The 18,508-nt window shown below is 39.5% G+C and overlaps 1 protein-coding gene across 5 annotated transcripts in view; it reads left to right on the top strand.

Annotated features, from left to right (window-relative positions):
• SCAPER (S-phase cyclin A associated protein in the ER) overlaps positions 1-18,508 on the top strand; it is a 527,655-nt gene that overhangs the window by 363,096 nt on the left and 146,051 nt on the right. For all 5 annotated transcript variants that reach the window (XM_040642943.1, XM_040642940.1, XM_040642941.1 and 2 more), the window contains one exon: positions 7,030-7,145. In XM_040642943.1, the coding sequence (XP_040498877.1) occupies positions 7,030-7,145 (116 nt within the window). The remainder of the gene's footprint in view (positions 1-7,029; positions 7,146-18,508) is intronic.

Here is an 18,508-nt window from a genome sequence, read left to right as displayed (position 1 = left end):
TGTGAATGTGATTTCCATTTTGTATTTGCTTATACAGCTTTTAATGCCATGTGCTTCAGAAGGTGGGTTTTTCCTTAATTTTAACATTTGGGCAGCTCATCGTTGAGCCAGCTTGATTTTCCCTTTTCTGCCCTCCTGAGGTGAAAATGTCATAGGATATCATAGGATTGTTTCATCCACTTTCATGTATAGAGAGGAGGAAGAGCTATTCATTTGAACTGTGTGAAGGAATGGGAGGTGTTCCTCCTTTCTCGTGGGCCTCGGTATTGTGTTAGCCTCGAATATCTCACCAGGCATTTTTTGCTGAGAGAAGTCTTTTCATTTGTTCATCCTTTGTTCAGTTGCTTATCCATCAGGTATTTACCATTCCTGTTCTAATCCAGAACTGGGGCTGCAGAGGTGAGTCAGCTGTCACACTGAAGGGGCTTACAGACCGAATGGGGCCCTGAGGTAGGGCAGACATGATGGGATGAAGTGAAGTTGATATTGGAGATGAAGGAGAAGTTAGGAAGATCCTAAACAGGGTTGTCATCTGGCCGTGTTCTATGGAAGAGAATCCAGAAGTGGCTTGTTGCCTTTTTGTTGCCTTTGCAATGCAGACGTCCACATAACCAGAAACCGCCGTGACTCCAGAGGGAGATCTGTGAGGTTTTTTTTTTGTTTTTTTTTTTAATTTCATAGTTGGTTTTGCTTTTTGGTTTATTTCCTTGAATAGCTGCAAGTGATAAATTAAAACTTCAATTTTCAATAATACATTAGTAAAAATTTGGCTTTGAATGGCCTTTATCTTCCTGAAATTGGCATATTTTTTCCTGCTTAATGTCTATTCAAGCCTATATCTTAAGTCTTTCAGGAGGTCACATCCATGTTGTTGGCACTGCATAAAAGGCTTTGAGTTTTGTTTTGTTTTTAAAACATAGATGTATACATTAAAATGGTCTGCTTTTACTCATTCCTTTTCCCCTCCACTTCTGCAATGTTGACCCAGTTCTCTCCCATTGTGGAAAAGTCTACAAGAACAGCAGTGGTGCTGCTTTATCTCCCTGCGGACAGACAATTGGTACATCTGCTTGGCTTGAGGTATAACATACTGTGTTTCTGAATCAAGAGATATCAATATATGAAGGCTTTATGTTGAAATGGATGTACCTTCCTTGATGGCTATTAAGGAGGCTCGAGGTGAATACGTTCTTCAGTCCTAAAAAATTGAATTTTATTCTTTGGTCCTGAAGCTCACTTACAGTGAAAAACTGTTCTACAAGGCACACATGATAAGGAGCGGAGGATTTTATCCTACAGTCGTACCAGAGAAGTTATTGACTGTGTTTCACAGTCAAATCATGTACAAGTATCCTTATCAGCCTTCTTTCTTAAAACTGTCATTCACAGCCACTGATTGAGCACTTACTGAGTGCAATCCCCTCTGCTAAGTGTTGAGGATGTGGTGAAGCAGGCATGGCCCCTGACCTCAGGAAGCTCTGAGTTTAGTGGGGGATCCAAAGATAAAATGCTGGCGGATCATCCCCTCTGGGAAGGAGGAACAGTAGATGCAAAACAGTAGAGGCATGAAAGAGAATGCACTCTGTGGGGAATTTGGTTGAGGGAGAGGCAGGAGCATGGCAGGGAAGAAGGCTATTAATGGGGCATCAAACTTGTGCTAAGGAATTTGAGCCTCCTGTAGTTAGGAAGAACTCATTCAAGTGTTTTAAGCAAAGAGTGGCATGATTACATTTACTCTTGAGAATATTATCCTCATTGCATATATAGGCATCCAGACCAGAATAACTCAAAAGGGAGTCCCCAGTCCAGTGCTAGGCCACTGTCACTAGAACCAGGGGAGACAAATACACAAATCAAGAGTGAGTTTTAGGGGCGCCTAGGTGGCTCAGTTGTTAAGCGTCTGCCTTCGGCTCAGGGCATGATCCAAGGGTCCTGGGATCGAGCCCCACATCAGGCTCCTCTGCTGGGAGCCTGCTTCTTCCTCTCCCACTCCCCCTGCCTATGTTCCCTCTCTCACTGGCTGTCTCTCTGTCACATAAATAAATAAAATCTTAAAAAAAAAAAGAAAAGAGTTTTAGCAGATTGGCAGAGTAATTGATGTATGTTGTATCTAATACTTCAAAATATGGTCTCCTATTTTGTACATCTTTTTTCCTCATTTGTTCAGTATTTTGTTTGTATTGCATTTCACAAAGGTATTGGTCTACAATGGAGTAAAACTCAAAGGAAGCAAAGGAAAGGAATAAAACCCTGACTTTTATCTTACATTATTTGGGGAACACTGCTCTAGCAAATAGGCTGGTGTGGGGTGAGCCTGGACCCGAAGATACTAATTAGGGAATTGCTGCAGCACCTCCAGCAAGAGACCGTGGAAGCCTGAACTGACATGACGGGCGTAGGCAAGAGTTGAGAGCCACAACAGAAATGGAATAATCAGAACTTGGAAGCCGAATCAGTGTGGAAGCTGAGGAAGAGGGAAAAGTCTAGAAGGGCAAATATTCTTTTAGGAATCTGCTGAAAGTTGGACCCTTGCCCTGTGCTTTCCTTTGAGCATTTCCGTCCCGTTTCACAGAGATGTTGCATTTAGTTTTTAAGGTGGTTCTGTATTTTTAACATTATTACATGTTTTATCTATAATTCCTACTTCGAGTATAAGAAAAAAGGAGGTGTTTATATGTGTTTACTTCCCTATCTTGACCCAATGTTCCTCTGTTGTATTCCTTATACTTTAGATGTTTCCATGGTACCAGATGCAATAGAAACATTGCTACCAAATTAAATAAAATAGAACATTGCTACCAAATTAAATCCAGAAAATATTCTTGCATACTATATGATCTCATTTATATGAAATTCTGCAGTAGATAAAACTAACCTACATTTTATTTCTTTCTTTTTACCTTTTGATCCCCTTCACCCTCCCACTTCCCCCACTCCCCTGTCCTCGTCAACCACTAATCTCTTGTCTGTATCTGTGAGCTTTTGTTGTTGTTGTTTTTAAGATTCCACATGTTTTTCTCTGCCTGACTTATTTCACTTAGCATAATGCTCTCAGGGTTCATCCATGTTGTCACAAATGGCAAAATTTCATTCTTTTTGTGGCTGAGTAATATTCCATGTATCTATATACTACATCTCTGTATACATTTTACTTATCATTGGACGCTTAGTTTGCTTCCACATCTTGGTTATTGTAAATAATGCTGCAGGGAACATAGGGGTACATATATCTTTTCAAATTAGTCTTTTGATTTGCTTCAGATAAATACTCAGAAGTGGAATTTCTGGATCGTACGGTACTTGTATTTTTAATTTTTTGAGGAACCTACATAGTCTTCCATAGTGGCTGCACCAATTTATAGTCCCACCAGAAGTGCACAGGGCTTCTCTTTTCTCCACATCCTCACCAGCACTAGTTTGTTTTCTTTTCTTTTCTCTTGTCTTATCTTTCGACAATACCATTCTAACAGGTGTGAGGTGATATCTCTGTGATTTTGATTTGCATTTCCCTGATGATTAATGATGTTAATTAAACATCTTTTCATGTACTTGTCAATCATCTGTATGTCTTTTAAAAAATGTATATTTACATCTGCCCATTTTTTAATCAGATTTTTTGTGTTTTTCGCTGTTGAGTTGTATGAGTTCTTTATATATTTTACCAGAAAGATCACTTGCAAATATTTCCTCCCATTCAGTAGATAGCCTTTTCATTTTGTCAATGGTTTCCTTTGCTGCATAGAAGCTTTAGTGTGATATAGTCCCACTTATTTATTTTTGCTTTTTTGCTTTTGCATTTGGTATATAATCTATGGTACTATAAATCAAATCTGTGGTTGCTTCAAGGAGGGGGTTCGACTGTAAAAGTGGCATGGGGGAACTTTCTAAGGTGATGGAAGTGTTCAGGTCTTGATAAGCATTTCTCAAATTTATTTGAACGGTATGCTTAAGATCTGAGCCTTTCATCCATTTGTAAAGTGTGCCTCAATTTAAAAAACTTAGTAAACATAAGGTGTTCAGTCCCACTGCTTATCAGGGAAAGGCAAATAAAAACCTCGGTGAAATGCCATTATACACCATTAGAATGACTGAAGTTTAAAAACAATGATAAAATCAATTTTGGTGTGAATGTAGAATAACTGAAATTATCACTGCACTGCACTGTGTACACAGATTGTTCCAAATGCCTTAGAAAGCTGTTTGGCCATAGCTAATAAAATTGAACCTATGTATACTCTGTGACCCAGGAATTCCACTCTTCAGCGTAAATGCAGCACAACTGCATGTCATGTTTGCACAAATACATGTACTAAAATGTTTAAAGCAGTATCATCCAGGGTTTGGAAGTGGAAACAACCCAGATGTCAATTAGCAGTAAAACATGTAAATAAGCTGAGTAAGATAATAAGATAGTAGTCATCTTCAGCCTGTAATGTTAAAAGTGAAATTAATGTGGAAGGGAGGAAAAAAGGCACTAGAATAAAGTAAATTTTTCCGATTTAAAAAAAATAAGTTGAGGTATATAATCTGACAAAGGAATAATATGTTCCAACAAGGAAAATGAATGAAATATTGGTATAGGCAGCAGTATGGATGAATTTAGAAACAAAAAATGAGCAAGAAAAGCTAGATTCTATGGAATACGTAAAGTTTGATTCCATTTTTATAGAATTGAGAAGAAGACAAAGGAAATCTGTGATTTTAAAAATCAGGATAGCTTTACATTTGGGAAAGAAGGAGAGAGAGTGAATGTGATGGGTATCAGGGATATTATGGGATGTTATAAAGCTTTATTTGTCGTTCTGGAGTTGTTACAGGGTGTGTTCAATTTGCTGTAACTCATCCAGCTACACAGTTATAATTAGTGCTGTTTTCTTTGTGTTATATGCTCATACAAAAAAATTTTTTTTAAGATTTATTATTTGAGAGAGAGAGAGAGTGAGCGCTGGGAGGGGGCAGAGGAAGAGAGACAGAGAAATTCCAGCAGACTCCTCACTGGGCTTGGAACCCCATGTGGGATTCTATTTCAACACCCTGAGATCACGACCTAAGCCAAAACCAAGAGTCAGACACCTAACTGGCTGTGCTACCAAGAGGCCCTGAATACAAAATTCATTATTGGGGCGCTTGGGTGGCTCAGTCAGTTGAGCATCTAACTCTTGATTTCAGCTAGGATCATGATCTCAGGGTCCTGAGATCGAGCCCTGCGTCAGCCTCCATGCTTAGCACGGAGTCTGCTTAACCCTCTCCCTCCCTGACGCCTCTCCTCTGGCATGTGCTCTTGCTTGCTCTCTCTCTCAAATAAATAAAATAAATAAAATATTCAAAATATATTATCATTTTCTAATCATATTGACATCCTAGCATACGAAGAAAGAGTGGTAATAGCATTATGGTTTCAAATTACTGAATACCCCTGGGTTTTTCAATTTTTTGGTTGTTAGTTTTATTGCAAAGAAACGTTTTTTCATTAATCACAAAAATTCTTAATTATCTATCCTAAAAGTATGAGTTCTTGTCTAGGATTCACAATAAGCCTATTACAGTCTCAAACCGTATTTTATTGTGCATGTAGTGAGTAATCGAATGACGGAGGTACTATGCTACCACAGTGCAGACGTGTACTAGAGCCAGTCAGGAATCAGTAGTCCACATCAAGGAGAGCATTGTGCTTAGAACATCAAAAGAATCTGGCAAACATGTTTGACAGAGCCTGTGTGTAACTCGTGTCTCTCCCCTATGCATCCTCCCCTGCCAAGAAATACTTCAGTAATTCAAAGATATTCCAAGGCTTCGTGAACTGTGGAGTACTATGAGAAGAAACATAAGGTGATGGTATAATAGGGGTTGTGTATTTGTGTGCGAGGGCTGCCATAACAAAGTACCACAGACTGGGCAGCTTAAACAATAGATATGTATCTTCTCACAGTTCTAGAGGCTGGAACGCCAGGATCAAGCTGTTAGCAGGTTTGGTTTTTCCTGAGGTCTCTCGCTCCTTAGTTTATAAATTGTGGGTTTCTCTCTGCCTCACACAGCCTTTTCTCTATGCACTTGCATCTCTGGTGTCTTTTCCTCCTCTTACAAGGACACCAGTCATTTGGATTATGGCCCCACACTAACAGCCTCATTTTAACTTGATCACCTCTTTAAAGACCTCCTCAAAACAGTAAATGCAGAGGTACTAGGGGTTGGACTTCAGCCTAAGAATTTGGGTGCAGGGAGACACAACGTAGCCCATCACAGGTTGCAAGCCTCCTTTTTTGCAAAAATGATGCAGTGATTCTGAGTATGCGTTAAAAACTAATACCAAGGGAATGCAAAGAAGTCAGAGCCATTCCTTTCACAAGGTTTGTAAACAATTCAGAAATTGTTTACAGAAAGAAATAATCATAGGTTGAGTTCTAAAATGGTAACTTAATATCCTCCCTAAAATAGCTGAAGTCGTAAACAAATACATGGAGATGGTTAGATATTAGATAATCTTCTATTACTGAAGAGAAAAGTAATAGGGCAGGAAGTCTTTGTGGCAGTCCATTTGTCTTGTTAGGTGGAAAGTAACATTACAAAATGTCTTTAAAAGTATTGATTAAAATTCTGTATAAAAAGATTTTGTCCTCTTCGTGGAGTGCTCCATCCCTTCCCCTTTTCTTTTGCCTGCTTCAAAGCCTCAACTTTCCCAGAAAAGCCTGTGCTGACCCTTTCTCCAGTATGTAGCTGGTTCCCCATTACTCTTATAGAGCACTTTTCCTTTTTCTTTGAGGTACTTATCATAATTGAAACTATTTTACTTATGGTTATTTGATGGGTGTTGCTCTCATCCACTAAATTTTAAGCTTCATGGGGAACAGCGACTCTGTCTTTTGTGTTCACCAGTTTTGACCTACTGTTCCTAGCACTGCGTAAACATTCGATAAATATTTGTAGAATAATGGAACCAACAGAATGTTTGACACTGCAACTAAATATTTCATTTGGTGATAATTTTATGCCTGGGAAATTGGGCTAATTTCTTTTTGTGTTTCTGTCTAGAATGTAGCAGATCAGATTGCATTTCAAGTTGCTGGTGGCCTAACAGCCCTTGAACACATTCTTCAAGTAGTAGTCCCAACCACAAATGTGAACACAGCTTCACGAATTCCTCCTAAGTAAGTATAATTTTTTAATCTGTCTTTCACGTTTCATTTGTGAGTCATTTCTGCCCTATGGTTTCCATATGGGGGACCATAAGAAAATGGTATGTGTATTCAGACTTGAATAGCAAAAGCTTACACCCCCCATTAGGGAGAAAAACAGAGGTGCTCAACTTCACTTACAAAACTCAAATCGAGCCGAAAAAGCCTTAGAAAGGAAATCTCTTCGGTCTATGACCTTCTCTAATCCTATAACAAGGAGAATGGATGAACTCCTGGGCAGCTGTAACTGCTTACATAAATTGAACAGAACTGAATAGTAGTAACAGAAAGGTAACTTTCTGTGTTGAGTACAAGAAGAGGTAAGTACATTAACAAAAGCCTGAGCTGTGAAATTTGAAAAAATCCCTAACTAACGGAAGAGCAGTCTGAAGCCAAGACTGCCATAGTCTAGAGTCCTGGCCAAATAGCTGGGAACTGAATTGCAGTTTGGTCTTTAACTCCAAATTGCTCTTTGTCATATGGATCCTGTGCAAGCTTTTGACCCAAGATCTGCTTTCCCCTTCTCTTAAGTCACTCTGTGATCCCTGGCCACCTGGGATACAATAGCAGACTGCCTTATTTCAGAAGCAGTGCATTCCGGAGTGGTAGCATGCACGATTTCTAGATACTTTGTGGAGACTCTTATTTACAGAGTTTAAATGAGAAGTTTTGGTAAAAGTTCACTTATATCACTGAGAAAACTTAAATATTTAGTTAGCCCAACATAAGTGAGTACTTGATTTGTCCATTGGATACTACAGAAAAGAAATTCCAAGAATATGTTATCTTTCCTCCTGAGGGACATATTAGTAAAATAAAAATAGCACTGGCTTTGGAGTCGGACGAACCTGGATTCTAGTTTTACCTCTATTGGTTACTATCTGGGAGAATTTGGACAAGTGCCTTATTCTTGTTGCATCAGTTTCCTTTAAGCAGGGGTAATCATATTCACCTCTACTGTGCTACTGTGGGGATCAAGTGAAATATATGTGTGAGAGTTCTTTGTAAACTTTAAAGTGTTATATAAATCTGAGGTGACAGTTTCTAAGTAATAGTCTTGCCTGCCTTAAGACAGTGTTGTCTCTTTGAAACGGGATATTTCTAAGTACAAACTGTTTGATACTGAAGTTAGTTTGGGTTCCTTTGCTCTGCTGACAAAGTAGAGATTAACAAAAGAAGGTATAGGTATCCTTTGAGTCAGGAGATCTTTCTGTGGAGCACGCTGTGCAGGTTTTCTAACCTGGGAGAGTTGGTATTCCTTATCAAAATGGATTTTATTGACAGTATGTTGTTTGGCATGTTGTCATCACTCAGTGTTTTTTTTAATTGACAGGGAGGGAGAGAGGAAGGAAGGAATGAAACACACAATAAATCTGAGATAAGAAAGGAAATGGCTTTTGATTCTTTGGGACAGTGCTTTGATAATTGTTGTTCATATTGTTCATCTTCAATGCACCTGTAGTTTCTTGTTTTGTCTTGTTCTGCTTTTTTTTGTTTGTTTTCTGGTAGGTTTCAATGTGCCTGACACTGAGTTCTCTGGCTGGTAACCCAAATTAAATACCTGTTTCACAAAAGCTACTTTTGTCATTGTGGCAGAAAGCATGCTCTGGTACTGTGATCATCATTTAGGGGACAGAAGAGTTTTCCATAGTGCCTAAGAAGACCTAAGCAAGAATTAGCACACCAACATTGGCAAGGAGCCCTGGAATCCGGAGAGTCCAGACCAGCTGACCACAGTGCCAGGATCGAGAGTTTGTTTCTTCATCTCACCTTAGGCCAATAGATTTGTGTGTTCAGCCAGGCACTACTTGCTAAGTGGGGCTCCGCTCAGGGCAGTGGGCATCGAGCAGCAACTCTAAGATTCTCTTCTCCTGAGCACAGCTCAAGATCATGACTCTAAATTCACCTCACTTCTCAGAGCTAAAGGATTAAGGGTATGAGAGTATTATGCTGCTTACTCAGAAAGGGGCAAGAAACATGCCCCAGCTGTGTGAGAATTAGTGTAGACTCAGAGCACTCTGGTAGGCATGAGTCAGGCTTACCTCAGAAAGTGTTCTTTCTCATATTCCCTCCAGCTGCTATTGTGCACAAACCCCTGCCCTGCTCTTCGGCCTTCCATAGTCCCTAGGGACTTCCTTTGCCCCTAACCTGCCCGAGCACCCCCCTTTCATCCCTGATGAGCTCCCATCCCTCAACTCCATGAGCCTTCTGTCACGTTAGCTCATTTTGTCTTCAGCTTCCTGTGGCATTTCATGGCTCTTACCCAGGGAGGCTGGGTGTTTTGGGTTTTTTTTTTTACTACCCCGCATTAATTTTTCTCAGTAACAAACAGCAGAGGTTTTGAGAAGTGTCAGCCACTATCTAGGAACGTTTACCACATGGATCATCTAGACCGTTACTGTGCGGCTCACCTGTGACTACAGACCTGGTGTTTCCTGCCCCTGCAGCCATGAGCTCAGGGAGTGGAGAGACCAGCTCCCTGCTTCTCTTTTCTCACCAGCCTCTGCCTCTCTCTTTTCATTCTACATGGCACCTCAGCAGTTGCCCTATAATTGTTGCTAGGTAACTTCCTGGGAGTGAACATTTGCTTCCAGCAAATTTGTATTACCTTTTTCCCTCCTCACAGTCACTAGCAGCCATGTCTGTGGCCTACTACCAGAATGAGGGTTGGCAGAAATCATATTTGGAGCATGACTGCAACCTGAGAGAGCCATGATATCCCTTTTGAAAGCATGTTTATTCATTCCAAATGGCAAAGAGAATGTTCAGAATTGCTTTCCCATGATTACTGAGGTTTTGTCCCGAAAGGCTTCTGTTCTCTTTTCTTGGTCCTTTGATACAGCATAGAGACTGGTGGAGTTCATCTTATAGTGGAAAAGAGAGATCCCTTTGCGTTCCAGAAGCAGATAAATGATCTAGGGCTTCTAACCATACTAACCAGGGGAAAAACTATTTTCTAGGGAGTTCCTTCTTAGAATCAGTTGTATGCATGTGGAACATGGAAATGGGATTGCCACATCTAGGAACCATTCAAAATAGACCCCGTCAATAGGGAACTTGGAGTCATAGAAAATGAGACAGCTTAAACTGTAAATATCCTTAGTAGCAGCCTGCTGTGTTACCCTTGTGGAATAGCCACTCTGGCGGTATACACAAAGTCACCTAAAGGAACGTTTTGCTAAATATCCAATATCTGCAGACCTAGTTTGCTGAGACGCCTCACCTCATGTGTTCTTTAGCTTACTTCTTATTCTGGTCTCTTGACTCACTTGGCGTTCTTTTTAGGGCTCATCAACTGTACATTTTGGGGTTTTTTTGTTTTGTTAGATTTGTTAAGTCTTTGCCTTTCTGTTCAACGTGCAACACAATCCGGACCCTGTTAATCCAGTTTTCACCATGAGTTTCCCCCCTTATTAACCTTTCATCTCTCTTCTTGGTTTGTCATATTCACTTCACATTTGTCGTCTCCTTATTTTTATGGGCGTTGTGAATACTGCCTGTTATGAGCATTGCACCCATGCCTTTTCTTAGCAGCTCGATCTTATGCCATGTGATGCTTCCCTCAGTGGCCATATCTGATTAAACCAAAAGTGAACATTTGACTCCCGCAGCCAATCTATAGACCAGCCAACAATATCGGACTTAAAACTCAGCCCAGAAAGTTAAACTGAGCCAGTTAGGTTTCTCTCTCAGGAATTTGCAGTTGGAAAGTTGTACAACTCCAACTCATTTTTTTCTAGTGTATTTGAATTTGAAAAATCGTGTAGAGTAACTTCTGGGATGGCCATTACAGGGCTCTGTTTAGCAGGGCCAACAAAGACCATTGGGGAAAAAAGGAGGAGAACAGAACTGCTTCAGGAGAGAGAAGGGAGATGGAAATGAGAGCGGGTCCAGTCTACAGAGCTGGCATTGTTCCTGCCCTCCTGAGGTCTAGTAGTTCATATTCTCCTGGATTCGTGCGAAGTTCCCTGGAACCTTACAACAAATGCCTCTTTCTACTTGAAATATTCTTAGTGAATTTCTGTCCCTTCAAACCGAAAGAGCCTAATACTTTTAAATAAAAATATTAAAGGTTTTTTAACCTAATTTATTTGAGAGAGAGAGAGAGAATTTGTGCGCCCAAGCATGGGGGGAGGGAATAGTGAGAGAGAGAACCCTCCAGCAGATTCCCCACTGAGAGGGAAGCCTGACGCAGGGCTGGATCCCAGGACCCTGAGATCATGACCTGAGCCGAAATCAAGAGTCAGGCACCTAACTGACTGAACCACCTAGGTGCCCCTATTTAAAGATTTTTTTAAACTCTAGATTGGCTTGAAAATACTTGTGACCTCCTTTGTTTTTCTAAATTCTTTGATATCAAGAAAGAATGAATGGCACAGTATAAAGTAGCGTTAGCCCGTTCTACAAGCTCTCTAGGGTATAGTTCTTCGTGAACATTAAATGTTTCTACGGGCTGGGACTGGCTGAACTTTTCTTTACCAAACCTAATTTGGAGAATCTGTATAGATAATAATGTGGATTAAACTTGCTCTCCCTGGTTGCTAAGGCAGACACACTTAAGTAACATACACTAGAGTGTGGAGCTTATCTTCAGAATCAAAGATAAGACATATATTATGGTTTTTTTTTTTTTTGCTCTTCCAGAATGCTATTTTATTTTTTTTATAGTAATATTTTTTATTATATTATGTTAGTCACCATACAGTACATCCCTGGTTTTTGATGTAAAGTTCGATGATTCATTAGTTGCGTATAACACCCAGTGCACCATGCAATACGTGCCCTCCTTAGCCTATCCCATTACTCCACCCCCCTCCCCTCTGAGGCCCTCAGTTTGTTTTTCAGAGTCCATAGTATTGTTAAGAACAAATAATAGCACTACCCATATTTTTTGTAGCTCTCAAGTGTTAGCTTTCTTGGTGACCCTTGGGTCCCAGATTGGTTACCTCATCATTAACTTTATAATTAGGACTTAGTTTGAATCCCAGGAACATTGTCTTATATTTATAAACAACTGAAAAATGTATTTCTTTAGACCCTGCTCTCCCAGACTTGATCATAATAGGCCACAGTCCAACTTTTTAATAAAAATAAGTTTGTTCATGAGAAACTCAATCATTTCACCGGTTATTTTCTGAAATTAGAAGCCAGTTGCTTGTTTAGACAATGAGGCTACGATGTTTAGAAGGTTAGAAGATTGCAAGAGCAGCTATCCCTCCCCCGCTCAAATCCTGGCAGCATGATGCAGCTCAGAACGTTAATCCTATGCTACAAGGTAAAGCTTCATTATATTTTTAAGAACTGAATAATATGCCTCAACGGCACAGTTTCAATTGCTAGGAGAGAGACAGCATTTGTAAAAGACAACTGTCCTCTATTAAGTCATTTTATAGTATTTAATAAAAGGAATAAAAGCATTGGCTTATATCTTTTCAGGGCAACCTTTTTTGGGATTGCAGATTTGTTTCTCTCAGGGAAACCACGCAGTATCTCCATATTATTCAACATCTACCCCAGGGCATGGCACACCAAGGACCTGATGCAAGCTTCGGAGCATTGCATCGTCTCTTATTCCTCTCTCTCTCTCATCCAGTAAGAAATGCAAAACTCCATTCTGGAGGGGGTAGTTGTTTTACCAGAATTGCATCTGTAGATGCTGGATTCATGTTTTCTTAATAAAATTAGCAGTTTCGAATTTTTTTTTTTCATAGTCCAGTCTACATTAAGGCATTTGCTTTCTATGTAGAAAGCTCTCAAGTAATATTTTGTCAAACATTTTGGGTTACCTATCTATTTAAGAAAATCTTCGACTGGACTATCATTGTTAAATCACTCCTGGGACATTACTCACAACTTATCTGAGGCTCTGACTTGCTTGCCATTTTCTTTACACTATTACCTTCTCCTGAATTATTTTCACCAAGTCTAGCTGTTGATTAAAAGATCAGGTCAGTTGCCTTATTGAAAATCAAAATGCATATAAATAGTTCTCTACATTGGCTTTTGAGTTAAGGTAAATACAAATCTCTCATCTTTTCAAATTGATATATTCTTGCAAAGATGGTTGTACAGGTAATTTCTATTAAGTGAATCCAATTTTCTTATTAATTTCCTTCATAAAGTCAACAGTGAATTTCTGTGGGCAAAGTGTCAATACATTAAGCAATTGATGGAGAGTTGTAGCCAAGTCCTTTGGTGTTCTAGACAGTGTAACCCAGCGGTCTTGTTGGAAACATGCTACAGTACCTTCAGAATTATGAATTATGTAGCACTTTCCTAACTTTATAACTCTCTTCTCTTGTCACCTTCCGGGGATTGAATTCTTGAAAAACACCTACATAGGATGAAGATTATATCATATTTTACAAGTACATACCACAGTCTAACACGTAATGTATCTTAGGCTGTAAACATATTCACCTTCCCACTTGGTGGGTTTTGGAACTCAAGCCGGAAATACCTGTATTGGAATTAGAGAAAGGGGAATATAATGCACTAATAGATCAAACTCAACTGGGATTTAGTGTCAGAGTATTCGGGTTCAAATGCCAGCTTTGCCAGTATTTGGTGTGAGACCTGTCTCTTAAGACCTTATTAGCTGTAGTATTTTTCATCTGAGAAATGGGGGAAAGATTCCTATCTCATAGGGTCATTAGTGAAGATGAAATGCTAACATGTGTAAAGGGGCTTTGTGAATTGCCATGTTTTAGCATGGGACACCAGTGGCATTTGGGGCAGAATGCAGGATTGTCCTGCCCACTGCAAGGTGTGTCACATCCTTTGGCCCATTAAATGACATTAAACACCCATTAGATACCTGTGTTCCCAGTTGTTTTCAAAACCAAATATGTCATTACACATTTCTAGTTTTCACCTAGGGGATCAGTACAATCCTGATTGTGAACTATGTGCTGGGCAATAGAGTTGTGGAAATAAATAAAATATTGTCCATATCCTCGGGAGGCTCACTTGTTAGGGGGTGAGCTAAACAGGGAAAGATGTAATTTATAATTTAGTACAGTGTGCTAAGTAAAGCTGTAGAAGTATGCACTAAGTACAGAAATAGCTCAAAGATGGAGTAATTAACTGCCAGAGGAGGACACAGAGTCTTACCTGAAGGTTATAACATGTGAACTCAGTTTTAAAAAAGATTCAGAGTTTGCCAAATTAACAAACCCTCCTAAGTTAGCAGAGAGCACAGCATGTGCAAGATCATGGATGCCTGAAATAATAGGATGAGCTTAGGGAGCTGCAAACATTTGTTATTATTGGAACACAAATGTCCTAATATCATTAGAATAGTGTCAAAAATATCAATATATGAGCAAATTGGGCAAATGGCGATTCAGGGAAAACTAAAAGGTATTTATTCCTTATTTATTTCACATTTGGGAGAGAAACTTTTGTATCAGTTTTATTCACTCATCTATTAATTGCTTCTACTCTCTTAATTTAAGCCCTGTTGCTCGTACTGTCAGCACAAAGAGGAATTCAGTCATTTAATACACCTTTATTGCCAGGTACTTGGCACTTCGTTTATTCTCATGTCTAGAAGGTGAGTGAGAAAGAGAGAACCTTTGCAAAGGAGTGCTCTGAACCCCTGCAGAACACTTAGCATTTTCAGAAATACCAGAGCAATAAAACTGTTTTATAAATATATTAGACTTATTTAACAGAGTCCTTGGCATGTCTTCACCAATTTTATCACTTATATACATGAAGAAACTGAGGCTTAAAAAGACAATGATTTATCATCAGTCATCGGATTGGCAGCTAGGACTGAGCATCCTCGTCTGGTATCCGTTTTTCTACATCTTATTACCTTATTGTTTTTGATATGTGAACATTTAACTTTCACTATTTTAATAAAAATAAAGTACCATTTCATTGATATCTTAGAAAAAATTAGTGTTGTTATTCCTGTGAGTTGCTGGAGGCTTTTTTGTTGTTGTTGTTATTGTTACTTGTTTGTTGTTTAGTTTTTGACTTTTGGTGGGGGAGATATTGTTTGATTGGTTTCAGATTTTTAGTTTAGGATTTTTTGGTAGTGGTTTATTGATGTAGGTACAGGAAATGTTTGTGGAATCATTTTTCCCACCTAAGTGTCAAAGAGGGACAAGAAGAACTGATCTAACAGAAATTAGGAAAAAGAAACCAAAACCACTGAAAACGATTTGTATGTATAAGGGAAAATGCTCAGGGAAGATCTAGCAATGAAGTCAAACAAAGAAATAGAACATTTCATTGTTATCTTCAGTACCCTTTGCAGGACTTAAATCGGTGGCACACATGGAGTAAATGTCTCACAGTGTTTGCTTGCAATCAGTAACTGAGACAGATATTATGGAGTTGGAGACCACGTGCCAGCTTGTGTGTCCACTACATGGGAAACATTGATAAGGTGGTATTTGCCAGGGTGGGTGAAATCTGGGAGACAGCCCATTGTTAATTAACAATTCCTTATTTCTAAGCAGGATTCTCTTAATATAATTCTAAATATCTATTTTTAGATCAAGGTTTACTAGAAGTAAATAATTTTCCCTAAGACAATAAAAGTAAAAAATCATTTTGCAAGCTAATTAGCCATAGTGATTGATAAATACTCTTCTCCATTTGACATATTGAGACATTTTGTTTGTGTCTCAAAAGGCTGCACAGAGATGGTTACAGTTGACAGCTGTTGTACCACTAATAAGATTAAAGTAAAGAAATTAGTTTTGTCGACTTTAATCTGCTATTTAACACTGCAAACCACCTGGGGTCTTCTCCAGGGCCCGCATGTTTAATTGTGAATTTAAAATTACATAACCAGATCCTACTTACAAACATTTTGAAGACCGGCTAATGGTAACTGTCTTGTTACTGAGCAAGACAGAGTTAGCCCTAGACTTTAGAGTTAATGTTTTAATTTGATGTTCACCCTACATTTGTAAATGTATTGTTCTAATCTTTGAAACATAACACCTTCTCAGTGGGAGGTTAATTTTAGGAAATGAAGGAAGTTTAATTAGGTTGGTACTTAAGACATATATGATTTTCCCATCTAAAATTAGAGTATGTCTCTGTGGAATAGTTAAATTTGCCAATTCTAATGGTACCAAATTGACCAATTAAAAAAAGAAACCCTTGAGATAGCACATCTAGTTGAAGACTTCTTACTCCTTGCTCTGGGCATCATTGTAATTAGGAAAATAGTTTATTTTAAAAACTAATTTTGGTGTTATCAAAATGTTATGCTGTAGAATGTGACATGCAGTGCAGTAATCCTTTGTGATTATGACATTGAGTTTTACTGCAAACTGAAGTGTAGAGTACATATAATTTATATCCCCCCAGTGAAGATCATTCAGTCAAGCAGCATTATTAGCATCCCTCGAAGACCCCCCATCTTGAACGGAGATTTGTTGTTCCTGAATGTTCACTCCCTCACTAGCCCTGCCCACCCCAAGTGTTCTGGCATCAGATAGACGGAGCAAGAGCAAGAAAGGTAGTGTGGGTTTAAACTAGTCTTCACAGTGCCAGATTTCCGCCTCATCCACAGCTCATGCGATCCAAATGTCCCATTATCTGCTGCAAAAAAAAGGCCTTCCCAAATTCTGTCACAAGTTCACCTTTTCTGTGGTCACAAGAATGTCAAAATTGGATAATCCACAGGTCCACTGGGCATCACATAGGGAGTGGAGTTCAATTTGCTTGCCTGCTGCCTCTAGGATCAGCACCTTGAAGAAGTTGGTGGGCACCACCCCATGGTTCTTGCTGATTACCTGGTACTACTTCACATACACCTTCCATCAGCTTCCGTCCTGCAGGTGGACCCAGACACACATGACCTTTCAGGGCTCCTGGGGTCTGGTTGGATGCAAGGCCGCCATCTTCAGGAAGCCTTCCCTGACTTGACCTGACCTCCAGCTTGTGGCCATCTGCAGTACTGCCCCTCAGCATGAAGCTTCTGGGCCTTTTGTGGCTTCCCCAGGAGGCTAGAAGTTCCCTCCAGGGTAGAGACTGACTTTTACCATTTCCCTCATGCCCATCACTGGGTCAGGCAGAGTGGATCGTGGCAATAAATACTACTGAAAGAAAAAAAAATTATGCGGGAGAGTATCTTAGGAAATGACTATAGTGTAGCTGATAATCTGATAGTGTAGCTAATACAACCTCATTGGAGGTGAGGAATGCATATGGTATATGCCAAAATATGTTTTAATTGTTTTTAGTAATTATAATTAGTGGTGATACTATTAATTTTGGTTTTCTGAAACTGTTGTGTGTTGTAGCATAAAGCAAGTGAGTACTTAACGGATATTCTAATTCTGTCGTCCTTGATGGCTTTGAGGGCCAAGATTCCCAGTGTCAAAGAAAAGATAGAGAGCTGTTATGTAGAAGAGTTTAAAGGGGAAAAAATCCCTTACTTCTGAATTTGAATCTGAAATATCGCTATGCATTCATAAGATATTTTATCTTTAAGTAGGTGGCATGATTCCTACTTCTACTCATTCTAATGACTGTTTGAAAAAATACAGTAGTGGAAAGTGTAGGTAATTAATGTATTAATATATTCCATAGTTGTATATTCTTATATATTCTGGTTGAAACAAGGAAGACAGTTGTCCCTTTATTAGACATCTCTGTGCTCAGCCAACTTGGTACTGCACACTGTGATGGCTCCAAAGAGGAGGAATCAGGCAAGGACCTTATCCAGAAGAAGGATGCCTGGGTGGCTCAGTCCATTAAGTGTCTGCCTTCAACTCGGGTCGTGATCCCAGGGTCCTGGGATCAAGCCCTACATCGATCTCCCTGCTCGGGGGGGAGCCTGCTTCTTCCTCTTCTCCCCGCTTGTGCTCTCTCACTGTCTGTCTGTCTGTCTCTCTCTCTCTCTCTAATAAATAAATAAATAAATAAACAAAAATCTTTTTTTAAAAAAGACCTTATCCAGAAGTAACTTAGAGTAATCATGTAATGGAATAGAATTCGCAGTGGTTCGACAAGGCGTCTCAGTTTTCAGCCTCAAGAAGTGGCACGGGCAGCTCTCAAGGTGGGCCACTCATGCCAGGCCAGGCCTAGATCACAGGCTTCATTCTGTGGGCAGCCACTCACTTGGTGAGTCCAGTTAAGGCATTAGAATGCTAACTGCAGCTGGATCTCCCTAGTTTCAGATAACTATTTTTTTATAATAATTTTTTATTATGTTAGTCACCATACAGTACATCCCTAGTTTCTGATGTAAAGTTCCATGATTCATTACTTGCGTATAACACCAGTGCACCATGCAATAGTGCCCTCCTTACTACCCATCACCAGCCTATCCCATTCCCCCACCCCCCTCCCCTTTGAAGCCC

The sequence above is a fragment of the Ursus maritimus genome, unplaced genomic scaffold (genome assembly GCF_017311325.1).
Source record: "Ursus maritimus isolate PB19 unplaced genomic scaffold, ASM1731132v1 scaffold_27, whole genome shotgun sequence".
Classification (NCBI taxonomy): domain Eukaryota; kingdom Metazoa; phylum Chordata; class Mammalia; order Carnivora; family Ursidae; genus Ursus; species Ursus maritimus.
The sequence above is the reverse complement of the archived record's forward strand: the minus strand, read 5'-3'. Positions and strand labels throughout refer to the sequence as shown.